Source organism: Monodelphis domestica, chromosome 3 (genome assembly GCF_027887165.1).
Source record: "Monodelphis domestica isolate mMonDom1 chromosome 3, mMonDom1.pri, whole genome shotgun sequence".
Classification (NCBI taxonomy): Eukaryota; Metazoa; Chordata; class Mammalia; order Didelphimorphia; family Didelphidae; genus Monodelphis; species Monodelphis domestica.
The window spans coordinates 475,615,337-475,643,059 of record NC_077229.1 but is presented as its reverse complement, the minus strand read 5'-3'; the positions used below and the strand labels follow the sequence as shown (position 1 = coordinate 475,643,059).

The 27,723-nt window shown below is 35.2% G+C and overlaps 1 protein-coding gene across 11 annotated transcripts in view; it reads left to right on the top strand.

The window, feature by feature from the left end:
* MCTP1 (multiple C2 and transmembrane domain containing 1) overlaps positions 1 to 27,723 on the top strand; it is a 774,261-nt gene that overhangs the window by 481,689 nt on the left and 264,849 nt on the right. For all 11 annotated transcript variants that reach the window (XM_056820811.1, XM_056820808.1, XM_056820812.1 and 8 more), the window contains 3 exons: positions 2,000 to 2,170; positions 7,161 to 7,291; positions 24,360 to 24,546. In XM_056820811.1, coding sequence (XP_056676789.1) covers positions 2,000 to 2,170; positions 7,161 to 7,291; positions 24,360 to 24,546 — 489 coding nt within the window. The remainder of the gene's footprint in view (positions 1 to 1,999; positions 2,171 to 7,160; positions 7,292 to 24,359; positions 24,547 to 27,723) is intronic.

Below are 27,723 nucleotides of genomic sequence, written 5' to 3'. Positions count from 1 at the left end.
TATGTATGACTATCTTTCAAAGTTATTACAAAGCCTCTACTAAATTGATAAGCATAATTGCCAGAGCCCTCACTTAGAGCCCTGCTTGCTGACTTTTATATAAAAATCTTATGCTTAATGACATAGGCTCCCAATCCACAGAAACTTAAAAATAGTAAACTAGAAGGGAAAAAGGAGAATCGTGTAATATTGGAGGCACTATGACAACAGCAATGTCAGAGACAACAGACATTGCAGGAGGAGCAAAGGAAAACTAAGAAGAAGACATAGAATTCTATTGCCAAATAATGATCTAATGGATTCCAGAATTTAAGAATTTCAGAACTGAACTGTGAAGTTCAGATAATTATCTATTTAGTTTCCAAATGAAAAACAAGAGATTCCAACAAGTGAAATGACTTTGTCCTATTGTTTACTCATACTGACATGGCACTACAGAGGGGGAAAGTCTAGTTTTCCCTATATAAGAAACTAGAAGACCCAACATATTTTATAAAGAAATAATTTTATCAGAAATAGATAGAAAGTCAGATAGAGGGTTCATTAGATATTTATCACTATTTTAAGTTAAGCACTGGGAATACAAATAAGAGATGAAAGGTAGATAAATAGGTTGATTGATAGATAATTTAAATTATGATCTCAGAGGGGCAAACTTCAGTTGTGTGGAAAGCCTTATTTCCAAAAGATATTAGCTATATAAGCCATTATTATCATGTGAAAAAAACTAAGTCACAATAAAATCAAGTTATATGAATTAGACCACAATTATACAATTAAAGCAAAAGAAATTAGGTAAACTGTAGGTTAAACAACAATTTAGGAACACTTCAATTTAAGACGATTCTTGGAATTCCTTTTGAAATTAATGCAAAGAAAATTGTGAATGGGGTTATAAAAAGAAACAATCACTTTGGTACCACTAATAGACAACTCCATAAGAAAGTAAATTGCAGAGAAGGTACCAGTTAGCATTGTTGGGCAGAATTCTTAAATGGGAGCTCCCTACACTGATAAAATCCAGTCAAAAAAGATTTCATGCAAAAGCCAAAGTGAAATGTGTCAAGATCATAGACTACATTTTTAGTTTGTTTTGTTTACCAAATAAATCTTCTATTAGGCCACTTTTAATACTGAGATGGATAGCTTTACTGCCTTCTATGCTGTTGTGTTTTCATTCAGGTTGAATATAATTATAATTTAAAAGGGAACATGACTGACAAAATGTGATTTAAAATATTCAGATATCTAAAGGAGAAATAAAATTAGGAGTATACATTCATCACAAATATATATATATATATGTATATATATATATAATTTTTAAAGTGTGTTTTTTCTCCCTTGTGGGAAGGCAGGCTTCAGATATAAGTGCCAATTGTTTGGTGGATTTTAGTTATTCTATCAAGGTCAACAGTAAACAACAAGTCCAAGCATTTTCAACATTTTCCTCTCCAATGGAGAGTTTCTCGGTGGACAAAGTGCCAACAGAGAGGTGGCAGTGATATTTTGCTTCCAGAATCTTAGTAACCCTACAGATAAGAATGAATTGTAACAATATATTCAGGACTCCAAAGAAAATAGATCATTTAAAGCAAAAATAAGTAAGGAACAAATTGCTATAATTTAACGGTTCTATTCAGTGTCTAAGACTACTTTCATAAATGATTTTTGGCAGGTGAGTATTGGTTGTAGCATTTGCAGGAATTCCAAACTTTCTCAAAGTTCCTACAAGTCATTGGGATTTGAAAACTTGAAACTCTTGATATCTTTAGGATAAAATGTGCATTTTGATGATTTTTTTTCATGATTAAACTCTTTACAAAGATCCCTCAAACTGCCACAGGGTTATAATTAATGTGTATGATAGATAGTTTAAAATCTTCAAACAGGTAAAAAAAAAATTGGCTCTTTTTGAGTAATGGCATTTTTAAAACCTCAAATATCAAGTAAATTATTTGTTATGTTCCAAAGTAACACTCTTTTCCTTTACCCCAAGTTTCAGACCCAAAGTTTACGTCTCTCAGACCTGCACAGAAAATCCCACTTATGGAGAGGAATAGTCAGCATCACTTTGATAGAGGGACGAGACCTCAAGGCCATGGATTCAAATGGATTGAGTGACCCCTATGTGAAATTCCGGCTTGGTCATCAGAAGTACAAGAGCAAGGTAATTTGCCTTCATTGTGTTTTTGTTCAAGGTTTGTAAGGTTTGGTTCCATTAATGACTATACTTTGAAAATTGAAGAAGCTAGTCTTTAGTAAGGACTTTAGCAGGACTCCCTTATAAATCTTTTGTCAGAATAGAAAACTAACAGGGACTCTTTTCCAAGACTTTTACTTTATGTAATTGCTATGATTCAAGAGCATGATATGGTGTGTGATGTATCTAAATAGCAGCACCTGGTGTAATACTATGGGGCAAATTGCATAAATTCTTAACTATCCCAAACTATTCTCTAAGACAATAAGTTAATCAAGTTGCCAATGAATATTGGTATATTGGCAATGAATATTCCCAGTTGGGAAAGGCGGAAGGGGCAATGCTGGAAGGTGGTTCAATATTGGGAGTTCTTTACTTTGATGTTTTCACAAGTCTCAAACCTTCCTTCCACCCTACCTTCCACCCCCAACCACCAAAAAAAAAAAATTAACTTTACATCAAGGGGTGATCTTGTTTAATGGTCTGTTTTTGTTGTTGTTGTTGTTATTGTTGTTGGTGGTGGTGGTTGGTTGATTATGAACTAATGACTTGGGGCAACTCATCACATCTATTTTTAGTTACTGACAATCTCCTAACATGACTGAAATTCATTCCTTATAGTACCATAATATGAGTCAATTGGTGTGTGTGTGTGGTTTTTTTTTTTTTTAGGAATGTTACTGCAAAGCGCTCTTTTGCTTTGACCATGCCTAAGAATTTCACAGTGATGATTCTTCAGTGGGTAAATGACCCACAATTAGTACTTAAAATTTTATATCAGTATTATCTATCTGTCAAATGTATATTTATTGAAGACAGAGATGAAACCAAAAAAAGAATTATGTATTGTACTTAAACTTGGTCAATTGGAAGGTGAAGTCTACTCAGTCTTTTTGATTTCTGTTCCTTCAGCAAATCACTTGCCCATGCGGACCCAGGAAAGTGTTGTTGTTGACAAGTGCCTTTTAGTTGAAGTCTCTGTTTAAATAAATAATTTTAATAAATAAAAAACAGATAGTTCATGAACTCATTCTGCCTTCACGTAGTTTGTTTTGTAAAAGTATGTATTAAATTTTAAGTTAATAACAAAAAACCCAAAACAAGTGGTAAAGTGGTAAAACCAAGATTCAAATCCATATTTTCAAACTATAGGTCTCATGTAATTTCCACTGTATTCAGCAGTGAGAGAGCTAAAAATATTCTCATTGTTTATAGGAGGGAACATTATGTCTTATTTCTATATTAAAAATTCTTATTCATCCACATATTTATTTTTGTTTATTTGGACTAAATTCAATGACCATAAACTTATTTCACCACAAATTCAGTTCTATGTATTTATCTCCCAGCCAAAGTTCAATGATATACTGGAAGAAGTAAGAATTACAAAAATATATACCAGTAATACTCATTTCTTTTAATCTTTTACCTTGCCATATAATTTTTTTCATTTTGATACTCTTTAATAGAAGTGTTATACTCAAGGCCCACCAAGACCCTAGGTGGGATCTGAGCCAGATTACTATATAATTGGGAACTATTTTTTGAATATTAAAAATACAGTATAACACAGATGATATTAATTTGTGGTTTTCTGAATGAAGTGGCTTACTTTGAAACTAGTGTTCTATAAAGTTTAAAACATTTATTACATTTCTAATATTTGGGCCTGAAATATGAAAGCAAGCACTGAACACATCTCTTTTGTTTCCCCCCTCTAATTCTTTTGCTAATTAAGCATCAGTTATAAGCTTTTAATTTGTAACTCACTTTTGCAAAACATATATACTGTTGTTTGCCTTTTTTCAAACTATTCCTAAATATTTCTGTTCTAATATTAAGGTGGAAGATGGCCTAGTGCCTTTCTGCTGAAAGGGGGAAAAATCTTTCTAGGTTCTTTGTTTGCTTTTCTGGCCAAAGGTCTTGTTTCTAAGGATTTTTACTAAAAACTGGAAATCATAGGATCATAGACTTAAATTTCTAGGAGACCTCAGAGACCATTTAGTAGAATCCTCCCTTTTTGCAGATAAGGAACTCTGAGGACCAGAAAGAAAAAGAAAATTGTCTATGGCTGCATGGTAAGTCTCAGAGCCAGGATTAAAATCTGTTCTTTTTAACTCCAAATGTAGCTTTCTTCCCCCTGTTCCACACTGACTCTTCTTCTCAAAAAATGTTAACATTTATTTGTTTATTCAACAAATACAAGTTGATTGCTTAGGGTACACATCTTCCTAAATCATTGAAGGCTTAATTTTTTAGTTTTTGAGGGTTTTTAACCTTTTTTTACTTTTTAAAAAGTTTTTAAAGTTTTTTTTTTGTTATCTTCAACACAGGTTAACCTATTTGTTCCACACTGCCTCTTCTTCCCTGTACAACCCACATGAAAAATGTAGCATTCATTTGTTCATTCAATAAATACAAGTTGATTGCTTAGGGTACATATCTCCCTAACTCATTGAAGATTTAGTTTTTTTTTTAATTTTTAGAGTTTCTTAAATTCATTTAATTAATTAATTTAGAATATTTTCCCATAGTTACAAGATTCATGTTCTTTCCCATTTTTAGGGTTTTTTAAGTTTTAAAGTTTTTTGTTATCTTCAACCCAGTTTAGCCCATTGTATGGCAAGAAAGTTTTTACCAAGGTATGGCCACTATGTATACTACAGCTTTTTGGAGCTACAGGTGAGAGTTAAGTGAAAGATGGATTCCAGAGTTGGATGGGCACCCCTGAAAAGTGCTCAGCAACCCCAGATAACAGTACTTCTAATCTTCTCTGAATACCCAATGGCCCCCAAATCAATAGATGAAAACACTTTGTTCTAATAGCCAGTAAGGCAGCTGAAGCAGCTCCTCTAAAGTGGAGCTTTTGCTTGGACATCAAAAACATCAGTCATCTACTGCATCCTGGCCCTTTGTCAGTTGTCCTGACTTTTGTCTTGCCACTGGACTGTGATAACTCTGGAAGAGAGAAATAAGAATTTTATGCAACTCACTTAAATACAATTTACTCAAAAGTCAAGACATCATCCCATATCATTGGTCCTCTTCAAAAATGGATGGCAAACAAGAAGTTATAAACACTGTAGGTTTGGGCACTATGAGAATGCTGATTTTTTTTAATGATTTAAAAATCAGTTTTCTAAATTGCCAGCTATTTGTAAAAGGCTTGTTCTTTTTTTGATACCTTTCTTGAATACCTTAGCGTAGCCTATCTTTCACATGTCAAATGAGAAACAAAAAATTTTTAAACCTGATAGAATATAAAAATGGAAAGTATGTTTGTAAATATTTGTTTAATTAATAGGAACTAACCATATTTTCTAGAAGTTTAGTAACTATTACTTAGATTTCTGAATTTTCTAGATCAAATTCAGTATCTCAAAAAATAAGTTTAGGATAATAGAGCACAATGCAAAATGTATTGCTTTGTTCTAAAAATAATTATCACCTCAACTCCTTCCCTTATTTTAGGGAATTTCAACATATACATTATTACTCTCTCAAAATCTCTCACTTCCCAGTGCCTCAGTCTGCATGACCTTCTCCTCCACTATAAATCAGCTTAAATGCCTCTTTCAACAAGGAGACTTTCCCTGACCCCTTCCACACTCCCAAACCCCTGCCAATGCCTTCCCTCTGAGATAACCACCATTAATATTGAATAATTCTTCTGTGTATACAATTGTTTGCAAATGTGTATCCCTCACTAGAATGTGAACTCCTTTAGGGACCATAATTTTTTTCCTTTCTTTGTATTCACACAACTTAGCACAATTCCTAGCACATAATAAACACTTAAATTCTTGTTAAACTGGCTATCTTGATATTTTAATTGTCAATAGTCTATCACTCTACAATACCCTCATTTTAACACTTTTCATGAACTTTCATATATAGACTTCTGTGGTAAGACGCCAAATAATAAAGTACTTTTGATACCTATAAAAATAAATCTCTTGTATGTTCTCCATTATATGTGCTACTTCTACCAAAGTCCTTTCTGTAGTCTACAATAATTATTAATTTTAAGGGGCAGCTAGGTGGCTAAGTGGATTGAGAACTGGGCCCAGAAATGGGAGGTCCTGAGTTCAAATGTAGACTCAGACACCTGCTAGCTGTGTAACCATGGGCAAGTCACTTTGTCTCCTTTGACTAGCACTTTTTACTTATCTACTTTGGCACCAATACACAAAAATGATTCTAAGATGGAAAGTAAGAATTTTTTTTAAAATAATAGTAATTATTATTATTAACAAATTATTTTAGTACATTCAATAGCTTTTTATTGATTTGATTTCATTTAAATTGTGTTAAAATTGGATTGCCTTATAGTTACAACAAACCTCAATAATTAGCAGAAAACTATTTCTTTGGAACTTTAGTAGAGACTTAGAGAAAATGGTCATTTTTTAAATAGAAGGAACTTGGTATCCATGCAAGCCTCTGCCAAAACTTAAAAGAAAGTCACTATAGCAGCTGTCTAGTGTCTGTATTGTTTAATCCAGTTCACCAAACAGGTGACATCAACAAAAATTTCTGGGAACTCTAACTTCCCCCTTCATAACATGATGACTCCTCTCAGTGACTATTATTATAGAGAGTCTTTCATATTATGCAACTGAGGTTTTCAGCCTTCTTTCCTTGCTAAGTTAGAAATATTTCAGTCTGAATATAAAATTCGGGTTAGCATTGTCTCCCACCTTTCACTCAAGAGAAACATGCTTTATTTTTCAGACCAAGCCGTCTTTCAGGCTCTCCCTTTTGGTGGGAGTAGTAAACTTGGTAAATGTGCCCTATTATCCATGGTTCCTGGGGTTTTGTTTGTTGGTTTGTTTTTTAATGAAGCTCTTAACAAGTTCATATGATTTCCTAGTAGTACCTAAATTTTCATTTTGCATCACAGGCAAGAGGAGCTTCAATTATAAAGCAATAATTACTTTCTTGTTCCTTTTTCCAGATTATGCCCAAAACATTGAATCCTCAGTGGAGAGAACAGTTTGACTTTCATCTCTATGAAGAGCAAGGAGGAATTATTGATATTACGGCATGGGACAAAGATGCTGGGAAGAGGGATGATTTTATTGGCAGGTTTGTACTAGTCAGTCTTTTTATTTTACTCTGGAGGGACGTCGATTATAAAAAATGGTTTTTGTTTTAAATTTAATTCTCATAACCAACTCTTATCATTATGGAGGACTTCACCAGAGGACACAAGCTCTGTTTATTTTTCATTGCAAAGGAATGAAAGGCAGATCTCAGGATTGACCAGTAGATGGCAGTTTTGACCAATTGATGGATAGAAACTCTCCTGCTTGGAAAAAATCCATGTAAAAGGAGGCAGAGGCAAACGGTTTCTTTCACATAGCAGAACTCCCTTGTTTGGAAGCATTGGAAATAGGGATAAGGCAGTCTTTTGAATTTTTAAAATATACAGTTGTGTCTATTCATAGAAAGGAAACTTTTTGTAAAATGTTTCAGAATGACCATAAAAACGTTATTTTTGCAAGGTACAAAGGATGGAACTTTAGAATCTTTTTAGATATTCATAAAACCTTAAAGAATCATCATGTTTTTATCATATGGAGAGTAGTAATTATGTAAAATTAAATAAAAAAGTTAAAAAATAAGTTAAAAAATTTAAAAAGTAAAAAAATAGGTAAAAAAACTAGGTTAAAAAACATAATGGTTCAAGTTAAAGACTGGGATCCATATAACAAATATATAAATCTTAATTTATATTTAATAGCTGATTACATGGAAAGGACCTCAAAGATCATCTCTTTCAGTCCCCTTAATGTTCCAGACAAGGAAACTAAGACCCAGAGAAAGTAAGAAACTTACCAGTTTAAGGCCCTTAATATTTTTACCTTCTATTGTATTCACTCCCTAATCTCACTGCTTCTCCCCTCTCCAATTCATCCTCCATAAAGCTGTCAAAATAGTTTTCCTAATGTACAGGTTAAGCTGTGCTGCTGCCCAGCTTCTGATTTAAAGAACAAGTTATTCTCGGAGAAGCCTTCTTACAAGGAGCATATGGGTACAGAGGCCAAAGCCATGAAAAGAGGTGACTTCACAAAGCCTGGAATCAGCTTCTCTGAGAAACTGCCTTGCCCCAATAGTGCCAAAGCATTCAGACTTCTTGGGGAAGGGGATGGGTGTAGAATAGGCTTTTTTCTGCCATGGTCAGGGAGGAAATGATTCTGAGAATGCTGGGATGGGAGAAGGGATATGCTGATAAATGTTCAACAGCTGACTCTTTGGCGGGTGGGGGGGGGGACAGGAAATGTACACATGACACACTTTTAAGATTAATCTGCACTGTTAATATTTTCTCCATCACTTTCTTAAGCCTAGATAGTCAATAAAACAATAAATCATGCCTAGACTTATGATATTTGTCTCTTTCCAAGGATTAAATGCTCGCTTTGAAATTTTAACAATTGGCCCCAGTTCGAACTGGCTCCAGCACACCTCCTTGTTGGATGTGTATGAGAAATGTCTCAGAGTAGACCCCATATTGAGAACTTGAAAAGCAGATTTAGAGGACCATGAATGAATAACATCTAATTGTACATAGAATGAAGTTAATATTAAGGACCAAACTAAGGAGAGGAAAAGCAAGGGGAAAAAAAGAAAAGCAAATAAATATTCTAAGGACTTTTACATAAAACTGAGAACTATTGTGTTGGTGGCACTGTAAACTAATCTAACTATTGTAGCAAAGCATTTGGTACTATGTCCCAAGGCCATGAAAATGTATACTCTTTGACTCAGCAATTCTGCTACCCTCTATCCCAAAAAAATCAAAGAAAAAGGGAATGTATCTATATGTACAAAAATATTTATAGTAGCTCTTTCTGTGATGGCAATGAATTAGAAATTGAAAGGATGCCCATCAACCAGGGAATGATGGAACAAGTTGTGGTATATGAACTTGATGGAATATTATTATGAGGAGGGGAAAATGTGGAAAGACTTATATGATATGAAACAATGTCGAATGAAGTGAATGGAACCAGAAGGTCATTGTATATAGTAACATCCATATTGTAAAGATGATCAACTGTGAAAGACTTTGCTACTCTGATCAATACAATGATCCGAGATAATTCTAAAGGATTCATGATGAAAACTGCTATCCACCTACAGAGAGAGAACTGAAATCTCTGAACATGGATTGATATATAATTTTTTCACTTTATTTTTCTTACTTTTATGCAACATGGCTAATATGGAAATGTGCTTTGCATTATTGTACATATATAATTGATTTCATATTGCTTGGCTTCTTGATGGCTGGTGGAAGGGCTAGAGGGAGGGAAAAAATTTAGAAGTCAGAATTTTTTAAGAATATTAAAATGAATGAATTTCTTTTTAAGTATAAAAAAGAATGGACTACCTTGTGAAAGAAGTAAGTGACCTGGCATTGGAGGTCTTTAAATAGTGACTACATAAATCCCTTGCCAGAGATGTTGTAGAGGGGATTTATGTTTCAGGGAGGGATTAGGCTAAAATGAGATCTGAGGTTCTTTCCAACTTTGAGATTTCTTTGATCCTTTAATTCTAAAAATACCCAATTGTTCTCCAATTTGCTTTAGTTAAGCATTTAGGTGGAATGTTTTAACTCACCTTAGAAAATGCTGTGCCTCTGAGAGATAATAAGGGGTCTCATCCTGCATGTTAATCTTCCACTAGCAAGCTGGTGGAAAGTTCTTTTTAAGGTTAGCTGCTATCAAACTTTACCTCTGTTTGCCTGAAGTAATGAAGGTGATTTTTAAAATCTAAGTGTAATATTTTACACGTAATTATTAAGTCAGCTCTTCATTCTCATTTTCTGCCCCTCATATTCAGTCAGTTTCCAAGTTATCCATTCTATCTCCGCAACATCACTTGCATCTATCCTCATTTCTCCCCTCATAAAACCACCAGCCTCTGGTGGATTCTAATAGGCTCTCACACGAACTGCTGCCATAGTTTTCCTGCAACATTCTCTTCCCTTCTCTAATCAATCCTCTACACTCTTGCCAAATTAATATTATGAAAACACAAGTCTAACCATGTCACATCTTTATTCAAGAAGCTTGCTTAGCTCTCTATTGCTTCTAGCTTAGTTTTTACTTCCAAGTTCTCACAATTGCTGAGTTGTTTGGTTTTTCCATTCATAAGTATGATCTTATTCATGGATTATTGTTTCTACATAAGAAGAAAGCAGAAACTTTGTTCAGCATTTATAACCCTCTCCAATCTGTTTACAACTTATCTTTCCAGGTTGATTACACATTAGATAGCTCCACTCCAACCAAACTAACCAACTAGCTGTTCCCCATATAGTATATCTTATCTCCCAAGTCTGACTTTTCACAGTTGGCCCTGAATGCCCAGAATCCTTTCTCTCCATATCTGTCTTTGGAGACCCTAATTCTCTTCAAGGCTCAAATCAAGTGCTCACCTCCTTCTACAAGCCTTTCCTACTTCTCTCTATTAGTGAGTGCCAATTGCTCCTGAAATCACTTTCTATTCATTATGTTTGCATAATATATTTACCTATCTGTGAACATGTTGTGTCTTCCCAGAAGACTATAAGCTCCTTGAAGTCAGAGGATATTTTCCTTCTCATTTATATCACTCTTACCTATGTTACTAGTACATGGTAGTCTTTTAATAAATGCGTGTTGAATGAATGCAGGAATGAATGACAAAGAGATTGGAATAGGAATCTTGAAACAGTCTCTATTCCCAGGATCCACAATGACTTAGCATAAAGCATTGGGCAAAGCAATAAGATCCACTGGAAGGAGCATGGGATTTAGAGCAATGGGAACTGAATTTAAAGACAGGCACTGTCATTTGTTTCCTTGGGTCTCAGTTCTCTATTCTATAAAGATTTAGATTAAAAAACATCTAATATTCACTTCATCTATAAATCTATACCCCTAAAGAGAAATGTCCAGTATATAGATGTGAAAAAAAACTTTAGGAATGTTTAGCAAAAAACAGAAAATGGCATGCATTCATTATGCTACAAATCATAATTATATAATAAGGGTTACATACGGCACATGAAAACATCAATGACACCTACAAATGCAATCATCTGCCCAAAGCAAAGGAGCTTAGCACCTTCTAACTCAGCTGACCAACTCAGAAAGACACTTTGCAGCATTTTTCCTCTTGTTACATTCCCATCTTTACTCACTGAGCACAGAAATTATTAATTCTCCTAGCTAAAAAAAAGTATAAAGAGTATTATAAGTGCTTTAAAAATAGAGTGATGCCAATAGGAAACAACAGTCCATGAATGGAGAAACCAAACAACTCAGCAATTGTGAGAGCTTGAAAGTAAAAACTAATTCTGTTCATATATACATATATACATATATATATATATATATATACATATATGCTGCCTAGAATTTGATTCAGTCCAAATGAATGTGACCTTTTTCTGCTGTAAGAATTTTTTAAGCGGACCAAAAATAATGTTTAGACAGAAAAATTAGAGCCACCAGTAAGACGATTTATAAACATTTATTAGTCCCTCTCATGTGCATAAATTGAGCACCACCCCATACTAGGTACCAGTGTTTCTAGGTCGTGGAAAGTAGTAAGAAATTTTGTGTCTGTGTGTATGTGTGAAAATGTGAAAGAATTTAAATATGGTTCCCAGATGGAGCAGCTGGGTGGCTCAGTGGATTGAGAGGCAGAGGTCCTATGTTTAAAGTTGGCCTCAGATGCTTCCTAGTGGTGTTACCCTAGGCAAGACAACCCCTATTACCAAGTCCTTACCTCTCTTCTGCCTTGGAATCAATACACAGTATTGATTCTAAGACAGAAGGTAAAAAATTTAAAAACATTAAAATTTTTAAAAATAGTTTTCAGAAATGAGTAATTGACATTTCTGAATTTCTGCATACCTGTGAATCTTTTGAACAAGTGTCCTTTGCCTTCATCAAAATACTATCATGCACATAATCCCTGATAAGAATTTATTTAAGACAAAGAGAATAGAAGCCAATGTGAGTGACTCCTCAGGGTATCCAATAAGTACTTTGTACCCCTAAGCAAAATCACTAACCATTGGCATGCCTGCAAGTTGATCCAAGTAATGTATACTATATAGGAAACTTAAACAGCAATCAACTAAGGTGGTTTTTTTAATGCTTACCATCTGTTTTAGCATCCATACAGAGGATCAGTTCCAAGACAGAAGAGTAGAAAGGGCTAAAATTGGGGTTAAGTGACTTGCCCAGAGTCACCCAGCTTGGAAGTGTCTGAGGAGAGATTAACTATTACTAAATTACTCAAATCAAGTTACACACTCCAAGGGAGAGTGAAATGATTTTAATCCCCATATAATTATTTAACTCTTTTCACCTGCATTTTGGAAGGAGAGGCTGACTGCCACCTTTATGATAATCAGCTAATAAATCCCCATGATTGTTACACCTTTATGCATAGCCATAATGTGAACAAATTGGCTGCAGACAGCTGCAGTAAATTGCCAAGAATGAGAGCTGTCACAGAACAAGTTGTTTTTATGAACATACAGGATAAGTAAATCCCATGTCATGCCATTTTATTCAGCGCGAGTTGTTTGCAGTCCAGTACAGTGAGATTTACAGCATTATTTATTAGTGTAAAGAATTCTTGTTTATCTTCAAAATGTCATTGATTTGGAAGCATATATTTTAGGCTGCTGGATTACCCTTAATGCTATCTGTCTCATTGTTATCAGTGGCCATGAGTTGGCACTGCCCATGATAATCAATGACTATACATGGAAACTTGAAGAGCTTCCTTTCAGCTATATTTTCATTAATGATATATGGATTATCAGTGTTATAAGGAAAATGTATTCCAAATTGGCAAATTGTGGAGAAGGAACAATGTCCTTTAATATATGCATATGTATTTGAGTATATGGATGTCTATATAGGAGCGCTATGGCAAATGAAGTTCTTAAAAACATTTCTTTGACTTCATTAACATTTTAAAACCAAAGGTAGGTATTTTTGAAGTGACCGAATTAATTTGAAGGCTTGACACTTGCTGGATTCTGATTGTAGACATTTTTTATTTGCTGCACATACACTACAAAGATTTTTTTTTACATTCAACATAAATAAGAGTGGAATGAGAAAGACACCTCTGCATTATTAATCTAAAGACACAATGGCATATACTAGTCAGGAAATCTTAAACTGGAGGGAGTTTTTTTATTTTTTATTATAAAATATTTATAGTCCTCCCATTTCTTTTCTTACCAAGAGTTAAATAAAATATTTCATTAAAAGAAATCGAATAATATTTAAATGAATAATGGAGCCCTGCCGCTGACTCTTCTTGCCATTCTTCAGGATGAGCTGAAACTAAACCATATCTTTTGAGGGTTTCAGTACCCTTTTTCCTTTTCTTAGTTTTTTTGTTTATTTTACTTTACATTTGTCTTCAGGAGATGCTCTCCATAAGTTTGCTGGCAGGGATATTTCTTATGGCTAGTTTCCCTTCACAAACAAATTTTGTGCAATAAGTGTTGTGTTGTGGATGGGTGGCTCACTAAATTGAGATCCAGGCCTAGAGATGGCATGTCCTGAGTTCAAATTTGGCCTCAGACACTTCCTAAATTACTCTGGGCAGGTCACTTAACACCTATTGCCTAGCCCTTACCACTTTTATGCCTTAGAACCAATACACAGTATCGATTCTAAGAGAAAAGGTAAGGATTAAAAAAAAAAAAGCAGGTACAACAGTTTACCTTTGTAGTCATTGCATGGGGAATATAACAATTTTGTGAAATTATGCTGAAATATAAGTATTTCCCCAAAGACAAATGAACAATGAGGACATCTGATAAAAGTTGGGGAAATAGCAGCATTAAGCATTTTGTTACATCTTGTGATGTTTTGTAAGCTTCTGCATAATCATGAAATTTAGCAAATGTTGTTTTAGTAGCCTACTACATTCTTTAAATTGATTGCCTTATAAGTTGATGGGGACAGCAACTGACTATATTTGCTCTCTTACGATTCAGGTGATAAAATACATTATAAATATAATGCATGATTTGTGAATAGATTTACTTCAATAATTCAAGGTTTCATTTATTTTCTTTGCTGTGTCTACTGCATCCACCGATGTAGCTGGACATGCCTCCACCCCAAAATGTTGTGTAATCCCCTCCCCCCAAGTGATCTCTTTGTGGCTCATTTGAGAGGGGCAACCTCCAGGGCACATGTCTTCAAGCTCATGCCTATGAAGATGAATTGAAGTCACTTGAGAATATTTAACTTGGAAAAATGAAGATATGAAGGGAGGGGCATGATGTGAAGAGAAAGTGAACTTGTTATAACTAGCGACAGAGAACTGAACAAAGAACAGAAATTTTGTAGAGAAGCAGATTTGAATTTGTCTTCCTAGCAATCAACTTTATCAAAAAATGGAATAAGCTGCCCTAGGACATGATGCGGTTCCCCTTAATGAAGGTTTTTGGGAAAAGACCTGCTGATCATTCATCTGATATCATCTAGACAAACTTCTGGTTCCAGCACGTGTTGGGCTAGTTGGCTTTGGAAGTCCCTTAAGACTCTTAACATTTGATTCATGATTTTAGTGTCTTGAGCTTTGCAAACTTAGCTGCATTCTTATTAAGTAACAATAGCTCTACTTCTCACAAGATCAGAAAGATTCAAAAGTTTTTCTGACTTGGTAAGGCCAGCTATGATGCTGTTTACCAAAAATAGTTTTCAAGGAACCAGAGTTGTCACCATGACATAATGACATGTTAGTAGAACTATAGTGAAAACTATACATGAACAAAGGGAAATGTTTCCACTTGCTCACTGGATTTTTAGCTATCAGTTACTATGAGAACTGGAAGCCTAAACAGGAAGAAAAATCTTTTCTGTGAAATAAGAAAACAGTCTAAATTATACTCCTTTATTTCTTAAAGCTCCAAGGATCATATCACACACACATACATCCATTATGTGACAGAAATTGTATTACCAGAGAAACGTCTATTGAAATTAGCAGAGTAAGAAACAGAAAAGAAATGTAAATTCCCAAAAAATCCCAAAATGCCTTTGGGAAGAAATACATTTAAACAAATGAGTATTAGCTAATATTTCTGTTTATAATTTATGTTCCATATATTTAAGTATAGATTTCTTTCAAAAAATTTAATGAGCTCTTCCAAATTATTCCAAACATATATGCAAATGCCAAGTAATTTAATGCTGAGCATTGGTAAGGACAGCAAAATAGTTGCAAAATAGGGTTCAGGAAAAAAAAAAACGTCCAAAAGTGCATAGACTTTGTAGAAGCATCTTATTTATAATAACCTGAGGATCTGCTTAATTTAAAGATTCAAACATTGCAGATATGGAAAATACCAACCAGAATCATAAGAAGAAATTAAATGACTATATAGCAATTAGAAATGATCAATTGCCATTTGTGGGAGTCATCAGCCATTTGACTATCAATTTTTTTTAATCTTACCTACCATCTTGGAATCAATACTATGTGTTGGTTCTGAGGCAGAAGACTATTAAGGACTAGGCAATGGGGGTTAAGTGACTTGCCCAAGGTAACACAGCTAGGAAGTGTCAGAGGCCAAGTTTTAACCCAAGACCTCCCATCTCTAGGTCTGGTTCTCAATTCACTGAGACTCTTAGCTGCCCCTTAACCATCAAATTATTTTTTAAAACAAAGGTAAGCATTAATGACTGGAAGAACAAAAAAAGATGAGGCAATGATATTCAATTCAATTACAACAATTAATTATCTATTTTTTAAGTACTGGCATTGAAAATTGGCAAAAGGATAAAGAAAAAGACATTGACAAAATCAAAGTGATAAGACATAGCAGCCAATGACAATACCGGTTTCCAGTGTAAACAGAGAGTAGCCCATCCTGAACCTCCATCGTTGAAAGCTTAATGTGACATGAAGTTCTCTGGAAAGAACTGGTATAAACCCATTGCCATCTTGGCAAATCAAAACACATCAGAACATCTATAAAGGTAAACAAAAGTGTAGGGGAGAAGCAAAACAAGAACAACTAATTAGAAAAAAGAAGTCAGAAAAGTGACTGAGTAAAAGACTGTAGCTAAATTCAGCTCCCTTCATCATTTTTTAAATAGCAAGAGATGAGACAAATAGAATAGCAGCAAACAAAAAAAGGCATAGGAAAGAATTCACCACATGAAAAACTTACAGAAAAAATCATACAGAGAGGGGCTACTAGGTAGGTAGCACAGTGGAGAGAATGCCAGGCTTGGAGTTGGAAGGACATGGGTTCAAATCTGTCCTCAGACACTTCCTAGCCAATTGACCCTGGGCTAGCCATTTAATCCCAATTGTCTAGCCCTTGCTCTTATTCTCTCTTAGAATTGGTACCTAGACAGCAGATAAGGGTTTAAAAAAAAACAAAACATTAATATGGAGACTAATGAAAGAAAAATGTATAAACAATGAAAAAAAAGAAAAAGCTAAAATACAACAAATGAATACCATGAAGTGAAAAATGGACTCCACAGAATGGAGAAGTACTTGATAAAAGGGGAAATACATATCATCATAGCCCTAATGAGAAGTTCAAAATGGTAGTACAATGGCAAAAAAAAATCTCCAGTATTCCAGACAAAGAATGAAATATTAAAAGAAGCAAAAATGGAAATTGGAGTATAAAGAACTCTCAAAATATTTTTTAAAGAAACAAGCAAGATTAGAAAATTTAAAACAATGGCAAAGACTCTCTGAAACAATAGAAAAAACAGGAAACAGAGTTTGAAGATGAAATGTAAAGAGATAATTTCATTATTTCAGATGTTCCAGAAGAACAAAATGAAGTAAAAAATATTATTTCCATGCTTCAAGAGGCCATGAGGAGCAAGGAAAAGAAAGGAAAGGAAAGGAAAGGAAAGGAAAGGAAAGGAAAGGAAAGGAAAGGAAAGGAAAGGAAAGGAAAGGAAAGGAAAGGAAAGGAAAGGAAAGGAAAGGAAAGGAAAGGAAAGGAAAGGAAAGGAAAGGAAAGGAAAGGAAAGGAAAGGAAAGGAAAGGAAAGGAAAGGAAAGGAAAGGAAATAGAAGCAAAAAGGAAAGTAGAGTTGAATAGAATCTACACTCATCAGGAATTTTCATATTGAGTAAAACTAAAAATACTAAAAATACCTTCACAAACTGAAGAAAATAAATAATAATCATTAAAGATTAATTATTTGTAAGAAATTGGGATAAATTTGAATATAGTGTTCCAAAAAATGAAGGAAATGCATTTGATCTTTAAAGGAATATTCTGAATAATTTTTAACCAAATTCAATGAAAAACAAATTTGATCAAAATGAAGGAATTTGATGTATTTCTATAAAGTAAACCAGAAGATATTAGAATAGATGACATGAAAAAACATATAAAGAAAACATAAATAAAATTAACAAATATGTAGATCAAGAAAATACTATTCAGTGCCTTCATGTGTTGAGGGTTAGTCAAGGTAAATCATTTCTAAAAACTCTATTTTGAGAGCCTTTAAAACATTAAAAAATTTATGAATGGATTAAAGAGTGTATCATAGAAATAATGACTATTTTAAAGAAAATTTTAACAGTGGTCCAAAATTTATGGAATACAGGTAAAGGAATACTCAGAAGGAGAATTATATATCTTAACTGAATAAAAAAAGAAAGGATTAATTATTTGGATATAAAATTTTAAAAACTAAAAGAAAATCAACAAATGAACAAGCAAAAGAGATTTGGAAAATCAGAAGAGAAAGAGTGTTTCTTTCCTAATTTCCATCATCTGAAGGAGAAAGTGAAATGTAGTCTTCATTCTGACCACCAGAGCAAGTTTCTTTTCATTTCATTCTGCATTTGTCTCCAACTGAACCTTCATCTTCCTCTAGGGAGAGGAGTGTTGTAGTTGTTTATTCATTTCAGTTATATCAGACTCTGTGATTCCATTTAGGGGTTTCTTGGCAAAGACACTAGAGCATTTTGTCATTTCCTTTTCCAGACCATTTTATAGATGATGAAACTGAAGCAAATAAGCTTAAGTGGCTTGCCCAAAGGGTCACACAGTAAGTGTTTGAGGCTGGATTTGAACTCAAGAAGATGAGTCTTTTTGACTCCAGATCTGGCAGCACTCTATCCACTGCATCACCTAGCTGCCCAGAAGAGTGACATCTCCCATTCAATGATAAATTTTTTCACACCTGGTCATATCTGACATATCCAAGAGACTTTAAACCACTATAGGTCATCATCCAAACCTCATTCCCCATCTCCACCATCTAATTTATTTCCATTCTTCTCAATCCTTCCTCTAAAGTTCCTGCCAAATATCACATATTCCTTCCATGGAGCCCTTTAGAATTCCTACTCCACTGGCAACAAACTTCTCTCCATTGCACATCTTTGCCTCATGGCTTCTCCCTGATGACATAATACCACCTGGCCACCTTTTCCAGGACAAGCTGCACCTTCATTCATTTCCTCAACCTATTCACTTTCTTTGCCCAATTTTCCACCCCAGTTCTGACACTAACAAAGATCAACAACAAATCCGTTTGGTCTTGCCAAGATCCAAAAATGTACCACTTCCATATTCAAGAATTCAAGAATCCCCTTATCTGACCACAATCTATTGTCTTCCCATCTCTCTCTATGCCTTCCCTTTCCTAACCCTACTCTTTATCCACATGGTGATCCCCAGTACCTCACTTCTCATTTCTCTCCCAGGCTTGCCATTTTGCCCCCCTCCAGTCCCTCCCCACACAGCCTCAAGCCCTTAGTAAACCAGTTCAGCTTAGACTGTTCTCTCCTCTTGTTCCCCCAGCCTCATTATTATATTGCCAGTTGTGTCCCACAAAACCTCAGCCTTGGATTACTCCCACCATCTGCCACTTTTACTTCTACTCATGTGCTGAACAAAGGTGAAGAAATAAAAATCCCACAATTGCTCTGACTTCAGTGCGGACATGTTATACAATCTCACATGAGCCTTCACTCTTGTTAGACTTTCTACTATACCACCCAAAGGAACTTATTTTCCTAATCTCTACAAAAACTTTTATATCATCCTATATGTCTTCTGCCCTTTGTGGGCAAACTTTTTGAAAAGGGAATCACAATAAATTTCTACTTAACTCTTACTCTCTCCTCAACCCTTTAGAATATGACTTCCAACATCATAATTCCAACAAACCTGTTCACTTTAGTAATCAATTATTTCTTAATTACCAAATCCATTGGTCTCATCTCCCCTTTATTCTCCTTGATCTCTTTGCAGCCTTTGTCACTGCTGATCATTTTCTTCTCCTTGATACTCTCTTCCTTCTAGGTTTTCAGAATACTTTGTTGGTTTTCCTTATATATATTAAACGTATTACCTTTCTCAGTCTCTTTGGTTGAATTCTCCCTCTATACTAATTCACTTGGAGATCTCATGAACTCCTATGGATTTAATTACTGTCACGATGCTGATTATTCTCAGATCTACCCATCTTGCCCTAACCTCACTGCTAACCACCTATTATTATATCTCCAACTGCTTCTCAGACATTTTGAATTGGGTGTTCAGTAGACATCTTAAATTCAACACATCCAAAATAGAACAACACATTGGCCTTTTTTCCTATTCCCTCCCTGATTCCTACCTTTCCTATTACTGTCAAAGAAAATACCATCCTCTCAATACCTTAGGCTCACAACCTAAGACTGTTTCCAGATTCCACACCATCTCTTATTACCACCCTCATAGCCAGTCTGTTGCCAAGGCCTATTGGTTTTATCTTTGTAATATCTCTCAAATACACCTTTTCTCTCCTCTGATATTGCCATCAGTGGTGCAGACCCTCATCAGCTCAAACCTGGATTATTGTAATGAATAGTCTGCTGGTGGGTCTATCTGCCTCCAACATCTCCCAACTCCAATCCATCTTCCATTAAGCCACTGAAGTGATCTTCCTAAAGTCCTACCATTTCACACCCTTACTCAAGAAACTCCAGTGACTCTCTGTCTCTTTCAAGATTAAAAAAAAAATTCTCTACTTGGCATTCAAATCTCTTCATTAACCTGGCTCCTTCTACCTTTCCAGTCTCCTGGCATTTTACTCCTTGTCAACGTATTCTTAAATCCACTGACACTGGCCTCCTTAAAGTTCTCTCAGATCTGAGCATTTTTTTCTGCCTGTCCCCCATGCCTAGAATACTTCTTCTCTTCATTTCTGCTCATTGGCTTCTATGACTTCCTTTAAACACCTGCTAAAAACCTACCTTTTTTTAAGAAGCTTTCCCCAACCTCTCTTAATCCTAGTGCCTTCTTTCTGTTAATTATTTCCTATTCATTCTGTATATAGCTTGCTATGTATATATTCATTTATTTGTTAAGTTTCCCATTAGACTGTGGGGTCCTTGAGACCAGGAACTATATTTTGCATCTTTTTGTATCCCTATTGCTTGGAATAGTGCCTGGAACAGAGGGGGAGCTTAATAAATGTTTGATTACTGACTTAAATACATAAAATTGAAAAAAAAATTAATTTAACTAGAATAAAAAACTATTTTTGCAAAACTAATATAACTGGGATGGTGCTGTGAATAGAGCTGACTTTGGAATTTGGAAAACCTGGATTCAACTACCATCTCTGGTACATACTGCCTGTGTGATCATGGACAAATCATTTACCCTCTCAGTGCCTCTGGCCTCTTAGATTTTAAGTCTCAGACCAAGTGCTGATCTACATTGGCATGGATAGTATCTTCATCTGTATTATCACATATTGAAATTGATAAAACCTGCCTTCAAGGTTCTCAGATAATAATGAAGGAGGCAACTTATAAATATCTAAGTACATAAAAGATACATACAGAATAAAAGGAAGGTAATCTGAGAGGGAAAGGTACTAGCAACTCCTAAAGATGAGGAAAAATCTGATCTTCATCAAGAAGATCAGATTTGATCTGTGTCTTGAAGGAAGCCAGAGAAACAAAGAGGTAGAGGTTCAGGGGAAGAGTATTCCAGGCACAGAGGTCCTATATAACACGAATCAAGTATGGTAGTGTAGAGTGCATGGATTGGAGTAAAGTATAAGAAGAAGAAAAGTAAAAAGAAGGTCAGTTGTGAAGACCTTTAAATGCTGAACAAAGGACTATATTTAATCCTGGGTATACAAAGTGATTGGAGTTTATTTAGGAAGAGATGACATGGTCAGAAGTAGATCCTAGTAATATCACGTTGGAAGGTGAGTGGAGAATGGATTGGAGTTGGGAAAATCTTGAGATAAGAAACCAAATAGAAAGCTATTGTCCAATAGCCAATATATGAGTTGATTTGGCTTGACTGGGTTTATTTGTTATAAGGCTTTTCTTTTCCTTCTTTTTTCCAGTAGGGGGTGGATGCAGGAGGGAGAAAATAAGCACTGGGAAAATAAATTGATCATTGAGGAGAATTTTAGTGATAAAAGAAAGCTATGGTTCAGGCAAGAGGTGATGAGGGCATGAATAACTGCATACTAAGTAATAACTAGTAACTCTCCAATGGAGTGCCCCAGATATCTGTGCTTGGTCCTATGCTACTTAACATTTTTATCAGTGATTTAGATAAAAGCACAGATGGCATACTTATTCAGTTGGCAAGGTGATGAAGTGGTTGAAATGACCAACTAAAGTAGTCAAAATGAAGAGATATGGTGGTCAAGGACAATAATAGCTTTTAATATAAACTCATTTGGAATCATTTTATAGACAAGAATGATGGGTAATTATGAGCAGTATTATCCCCAAAAACATCCTTAAAATCAGTGCATAGGCAAATTTACAAAAAGCTCAGAGAGAAAAGCAACTAGATAGTCACTCCCAAGAACAAAGGATAAATCTTAAAGAAAGAAAAAGGGGGAAAGAGCTGTGTAAGTTTTCATAACTATTTTCATGTTTTTATAACTATTCTTTTCACTATCAAGAATAACCACAACACCTGGGCCCTAACATTATAGTTCCCTATATGAAGAAGTGAAAATAGCATTACAGAAAAATAAAAGGAGCTGAACCATAAGGAAATATTCACAAAGGAGGCCCATGCTGCAAGTAACACAATTTTGAAATTGCATAATAGTTGGAAGGGTTGGAGGGGAAATATGATGATACCTCATTTTCTAAGGCAACTGAGAGAAGAATAGTAACTACCAACCTATATACATCATTCCTCATATTTATGCAGTTTTGTGATGTTAATATATATGTAAGTTGCAGATATCCTTGATGAAGAAGACATGAAAAGGGATCAGGAAAATTTCACAAATTATATTTTAAAGCAATTGGAATTCATTTGACTGAAAGGCACTAAGAATACATGTTCCCATTTATGCTTACTGCTCATGATACCTGATTTGGATTGTACGGAACATCATAATTAGGACACTGATATCCCAGAAGGTCTGTGCTCTTCATGACTTAGGGAAAGTTCAAGTGAAGGAAGAGTCCAAAAACACAAAGGTTAGTTGCTTTGACCTCCCCACCATTTCAGAGAAGAGAAAACTGAGTTGATACACTCATCTTTGCAATAAATGTCAGAGACAAGATTCAAACCTATTCTCTGAAAATAAATCTAGACACCTGAAATCTGGCATGGCATAGCCTCATCTGGTCACAGCTCTCTCCTGGACAGTTCTCTCTCATGTTAAACATGGAAGTGATTGAAAAATCTTCAGGGAGGTGTCCATATTGGAGGAGTCCCACTTCATGAGAAGACAGAGGTCATTTAATACAGTTTGGACCATGAAGATTTTGGCATGCATGGGATTTCAACTGAAGACAAGAATACTTGGTACAATAGCAGAACCTAGAAACAAACAAAAACCCCAAAACTCAGGGCATCCACTTGGATGTGTCTCATAGGCAGCTGGGAATGAAATTCAAGAAAGAGAGAGTATATGAATTGTCATTTTATTTAAAATGATAGTAATTTGATAGGACATTTCAGCTTTGGCTGCAGTGTATCTTTCCCTTGATATAAAGCTAGTTCTAGGTTCTTGTCAGCTTAACCTTGTGACTCCAGTGTATTCAGACATCTCTGTCATTGACCATCTTCTGCTTCCATCTTTGCCAATTCCCTTCTGCCTCTACTTGTTACTTAATATACAGAATATAAGTCAAGTATCAAACTTAGATGAGTGTGAAATTGCTAGAGCAAATACTTGGAAACCATCAGGAACCTGATAGTCCTATTCACAGTTTAATTTTAACAGCTAAACAATAGAGAATAGAAAGGGATTGGAGTGGGGGAGGATGAAGAAGGGAGGCAAGAATTTAATATCTTCCTGATAGCCTAACACTCAGTTTATGGGACCATATTTATTCTTGTAATTGGCTATTTCCTGTCTTTAAATGCCTATTTATTCATGTCTGCCACCTTCCTCTTACTTTATTGGCCTTCTGGTCACCACATTATCTTTCTCTTCAAAATCAATTGACATTTTTATGAAAAGAGTTTGCAAGGTGAGAGTGGCATCTAGAATGGTGGAGGGGGGGGACTGTTATGGGATGTAGCTGCTGCAAAACAAGTGTCCTGCATAATCACATTCTACCATTTGCATGTGTTTTACTTGATTTTTATTTAGATTTACATGAGTTACTTTGAATAGATTGACATTTAAAAATTTTAAGCACTTTCCACAATGATAATATAGATTCAAATCCACTGCTCAATGAATATTTGAGGAAGGAAAGATGTAGGGAGATGAGCATTTTCTAACTAGTGTTTTGCTAACTCCCCCCTTCCTTTGGGGCAGTGGGTTTGCTTCTTACTGCCTTTTCAGCTCTGCAATCTTTCACTAGGCAAAACCTGTCCAACATAAGGTTCCTTTCTGGAATTATGAGCTTTGAGACTGGGGGTCCAAAAAATTGGGAAGTGATTAAGCCAGAATACATAGCTCACCCTTTTTCTTTCAGGGAAATCTCAAAGATAATAGAGTATTATGATGAGTCTGAGTGCTAGAAAGAGATATTGCTCAGTGGAAAGATAAATCCTTCCAATGGTCAGAAAAAAATATTTGCACTGATTTCTTTTTCACATAGCTCTGAGCAGATTGGCCTGCACTGCTGCCGTTTGATCTCAGGAAGAAAGCCACTTGCTGATTCAAAATGTTTGTTTCTAGGTGCCAGATCGACCTGTCAGCCCTCAGTAGAGAACAGACTCACAAGCTGGAGTTACAGCTGGAAGAGGGAGAAGGACATCTGGTGTTGCTGGTCACCCTGACAGCCTCCGCTACTGTCAGTATATCTGACCTCTCTGTAAACTCCTTGGAGGACCAGAAGGAACGAGAGGCCATATTAAAGAGATATGTATGTATCTATCTCATGTATGTAACACTCATCCTTCAGTGTTCATACGTGACTAGAAGAAAATGTAAATAATTTACCTGCAGTGTCAGAAACATTTCTGAGAACACATGCTGTCTGAGGGATATGGAAACACACAAAGCTCTGAAAATCTAAGAGCTTCATTCTTTCACTATGAGCAGTTACATCATTTGCTGTTGCAGTGAGGGTCAGTCAGCTCTCAGGTGCCTTCTTTGAACTCAGATTCGATTATTCTTATTCTGTGATTTTACAAGCTTTCCATTAATCCAAATGAATATTGCTTTTCTTTGGAAATGAATGTTCACTCTTTATAGATGCAAATAACTTTTTTTTCTTTCATCGCAAATGAAATAGAGTTTAGTGCCACTTATGATAATTGGTAACCAAGTGCACAGGACTAGATTTCATTTTCACCTGACTGGAAAAAGCCCTCTCTTTTGCTCAGTGGTAAAGCAGGGTTCTTTGGAAATGAAGAGTTCTAACCTTTTAATGGCTCACAAAAGAATGAATTTGGGCAGAAAATCCCCAAAATGGTAACAGGAATTGGATTTTCCCAATTCCAAACATTTTGAACCAAATTGTTCTATTTCCCAGCATCCTCACACTATGAAGCAGCTATTATGTAGTTTTGTTGAAGCAACAGAGAGGGGAGCTCTTACTCCACCATTTATTGTTAATGAAAGCACTAAAAAGTAAATGTCTCACTACCCTTGAAGGATGGGGGTGGTGGGGAGCTTTTCCACTTAAAATTACAAAGCTTTTATTGTACAATGCTGCCAGGTGTTTAGGAGGCTTCTCTAGACACTCAACCATTAAACCAAGCTCTGACTAACAAAGAACTGCTTAATTTTTTTTTTAGATTTTAAAATATTCCTATTCGCTGACTGACATCCTTTCAATAACTGAATTTAATAAAGATGTACCTTATCAGGCTGTGCAGATAACATGAAGTGCTGGTACTAATGCTCTACAATATTCTTCAAACAGATTAGCAGGATGTGCGCTTCAGCAAATTTATTCTGGATATCTCCTCTGAATCAGCTGTCTGTTAATGCTTGTACAACTCACACACCAATAGTGTTATCATAAACACAGTTTAATAGAGGTGACTTAGCAAGGCAAAACATCATATTTTTAAAACCAACCCAGAGCTAAAGTATTGTGCACCATCTTTTGAAAACACAGCTATAATTACAAAAATTATTTCAAATTTTGGTGCTGCCAAGACAGATTCTCTTCTTCCCAAGGAAAGATCTTCATAAATAGTCAAATGGATTTTTTATAGCAGTATAAAATTTTGACTAAGTATAAGCTGTACTTGATGAATTAGTATTTCAGTAATATCCTATACATTAAATGATACAGCTAGCTTGGAAATTTAGGTATATCCTACCCAGATGTTATTACTGCATTTCCCCCCTTGGAATAGGTTTTATTAAACTGGTCACTTTCTCTTCATACTGTGAATACTTTCTATAATTTATGTTACTATATAAATGTTCAAATATTTTTCTTCTTACATTAAATGTAAAACATTATGTAAAAATGCAAGGTGAGCAAATATTACTCACAATACATATTTCAACCTGTGTCAGTACTGTACTCGCAGAGCAGTATTGCAAGGTTCCGTGTTGTCTGAGAAAATTAAGATGTGCTGCTTGAGAAAGTTACTCCTAAGAATGGTAAGCATTATAGATTCTGAGAATCCAAATCACCTATGTATATTAGAGGACGTCAAACAATTTGATTTCTCTTGAGAGCATTGTGAAATGGAGGAACTCTTCTATAACTGAGATAGGATGTGCTTTTATAATTGAGGTGATTATCTAAGGAAGTATAATCAGTTAGCTAATTTTTTTTCATACACTAATAACATTCTGGATTTAACTTTTTCTCACCTGTTGTGCTCAGGATGAACTGACATCACTATTCAAACAGTCCTAGAGAATGACTTCATTATAATTATTTAATCATTTGTAGGTGAAGCTCTAAACCCTAAAAATTAAATAGACATTATGGTGTAAAACATTATTTGAACATTCCAGTCTGAGAAAAGAGTGTTAATTCTTTTTTCGCATATTTTTCCTTTCTCTTTCTTTTTTTTTCTTTCCTTCTTTTTCTTTCTTTCTTTTTTTTTAAGTGGGTAGCAGTTAGGGGGAGAGTAGTACTGGGTAGCAGACCAAGAGAGATTGTATGACCTTTTCAGAACGGGTGTGCTGAACCCTTGCTCCCCCTTGTCACCATTTAAAAACCAGAGAAGCTAGTTTAGAGAAGAAGTTGTTAGCATTCCATTTTTATTATGACATTTCACAGTCATCCGATTTAATGTCCCTTGACCGGATTGTCCACCGTGAGACGATGGGCTTGAAATGTTATTTAGAGCATTGATAAAAGGTGAGCGGTTCGAAGATGACAGCGAGTCATAAGGCGGGTGGTGTGACATTAATTTTCTCCATAACAGAGATGGAATAAGACGTCACGGTGACAAGCTGTCAATCAGTCCTGGCCCCTCAGTGGATCTCGATGCCATAGGATGGGGTATTGCTTCTCCCATAATAGAGCTGAACTGAGATGCTCTCCCTGACAGCTGCTGCAGCCATACAGAAAATATATTATACAGCCTTTCATTAAAAAAATAAAGAGGCCTCATCTCCAGAGCATTTCAATCTTTTCCCATCTATTGAGGGCTGAAAGGATTCACAGCAAATCATAGATTCCTCTGCTATGGAAATTTCAGGCTTCAGAAGCCATCCAGGTTTTGAGGCCTTCAACAATAATCATAAATAACAAGACAGGAATATCTTCTGATAAATCATTACTTAAAGTTATATGTTAAAGCTCACATATTAAAGTTATTTGCTTTTTAGAGCTCCTATTCTAATATCATATGTCCTGGGACTAAGCTGTTGAAATTTGCAATAAATTACTCGAAAACAGCTGATTTGAGGAAATGAAAACTTCAAACAATAATTACCCCCACCATACAGGAGGAAGAGCATTATGATGGAAGCCTCAGAGTGCAATCTGCCTGTGCAATGAGCTACCCACACTGAAAATAATTCTAAGACTTTGGGACGAGGCCTATTTGTTTTAGCTACAATGAAACTGGGTTTAAATAGTTCCTCTAACCTTTTGGTAAATCCATCTGCCTCCTTTCTC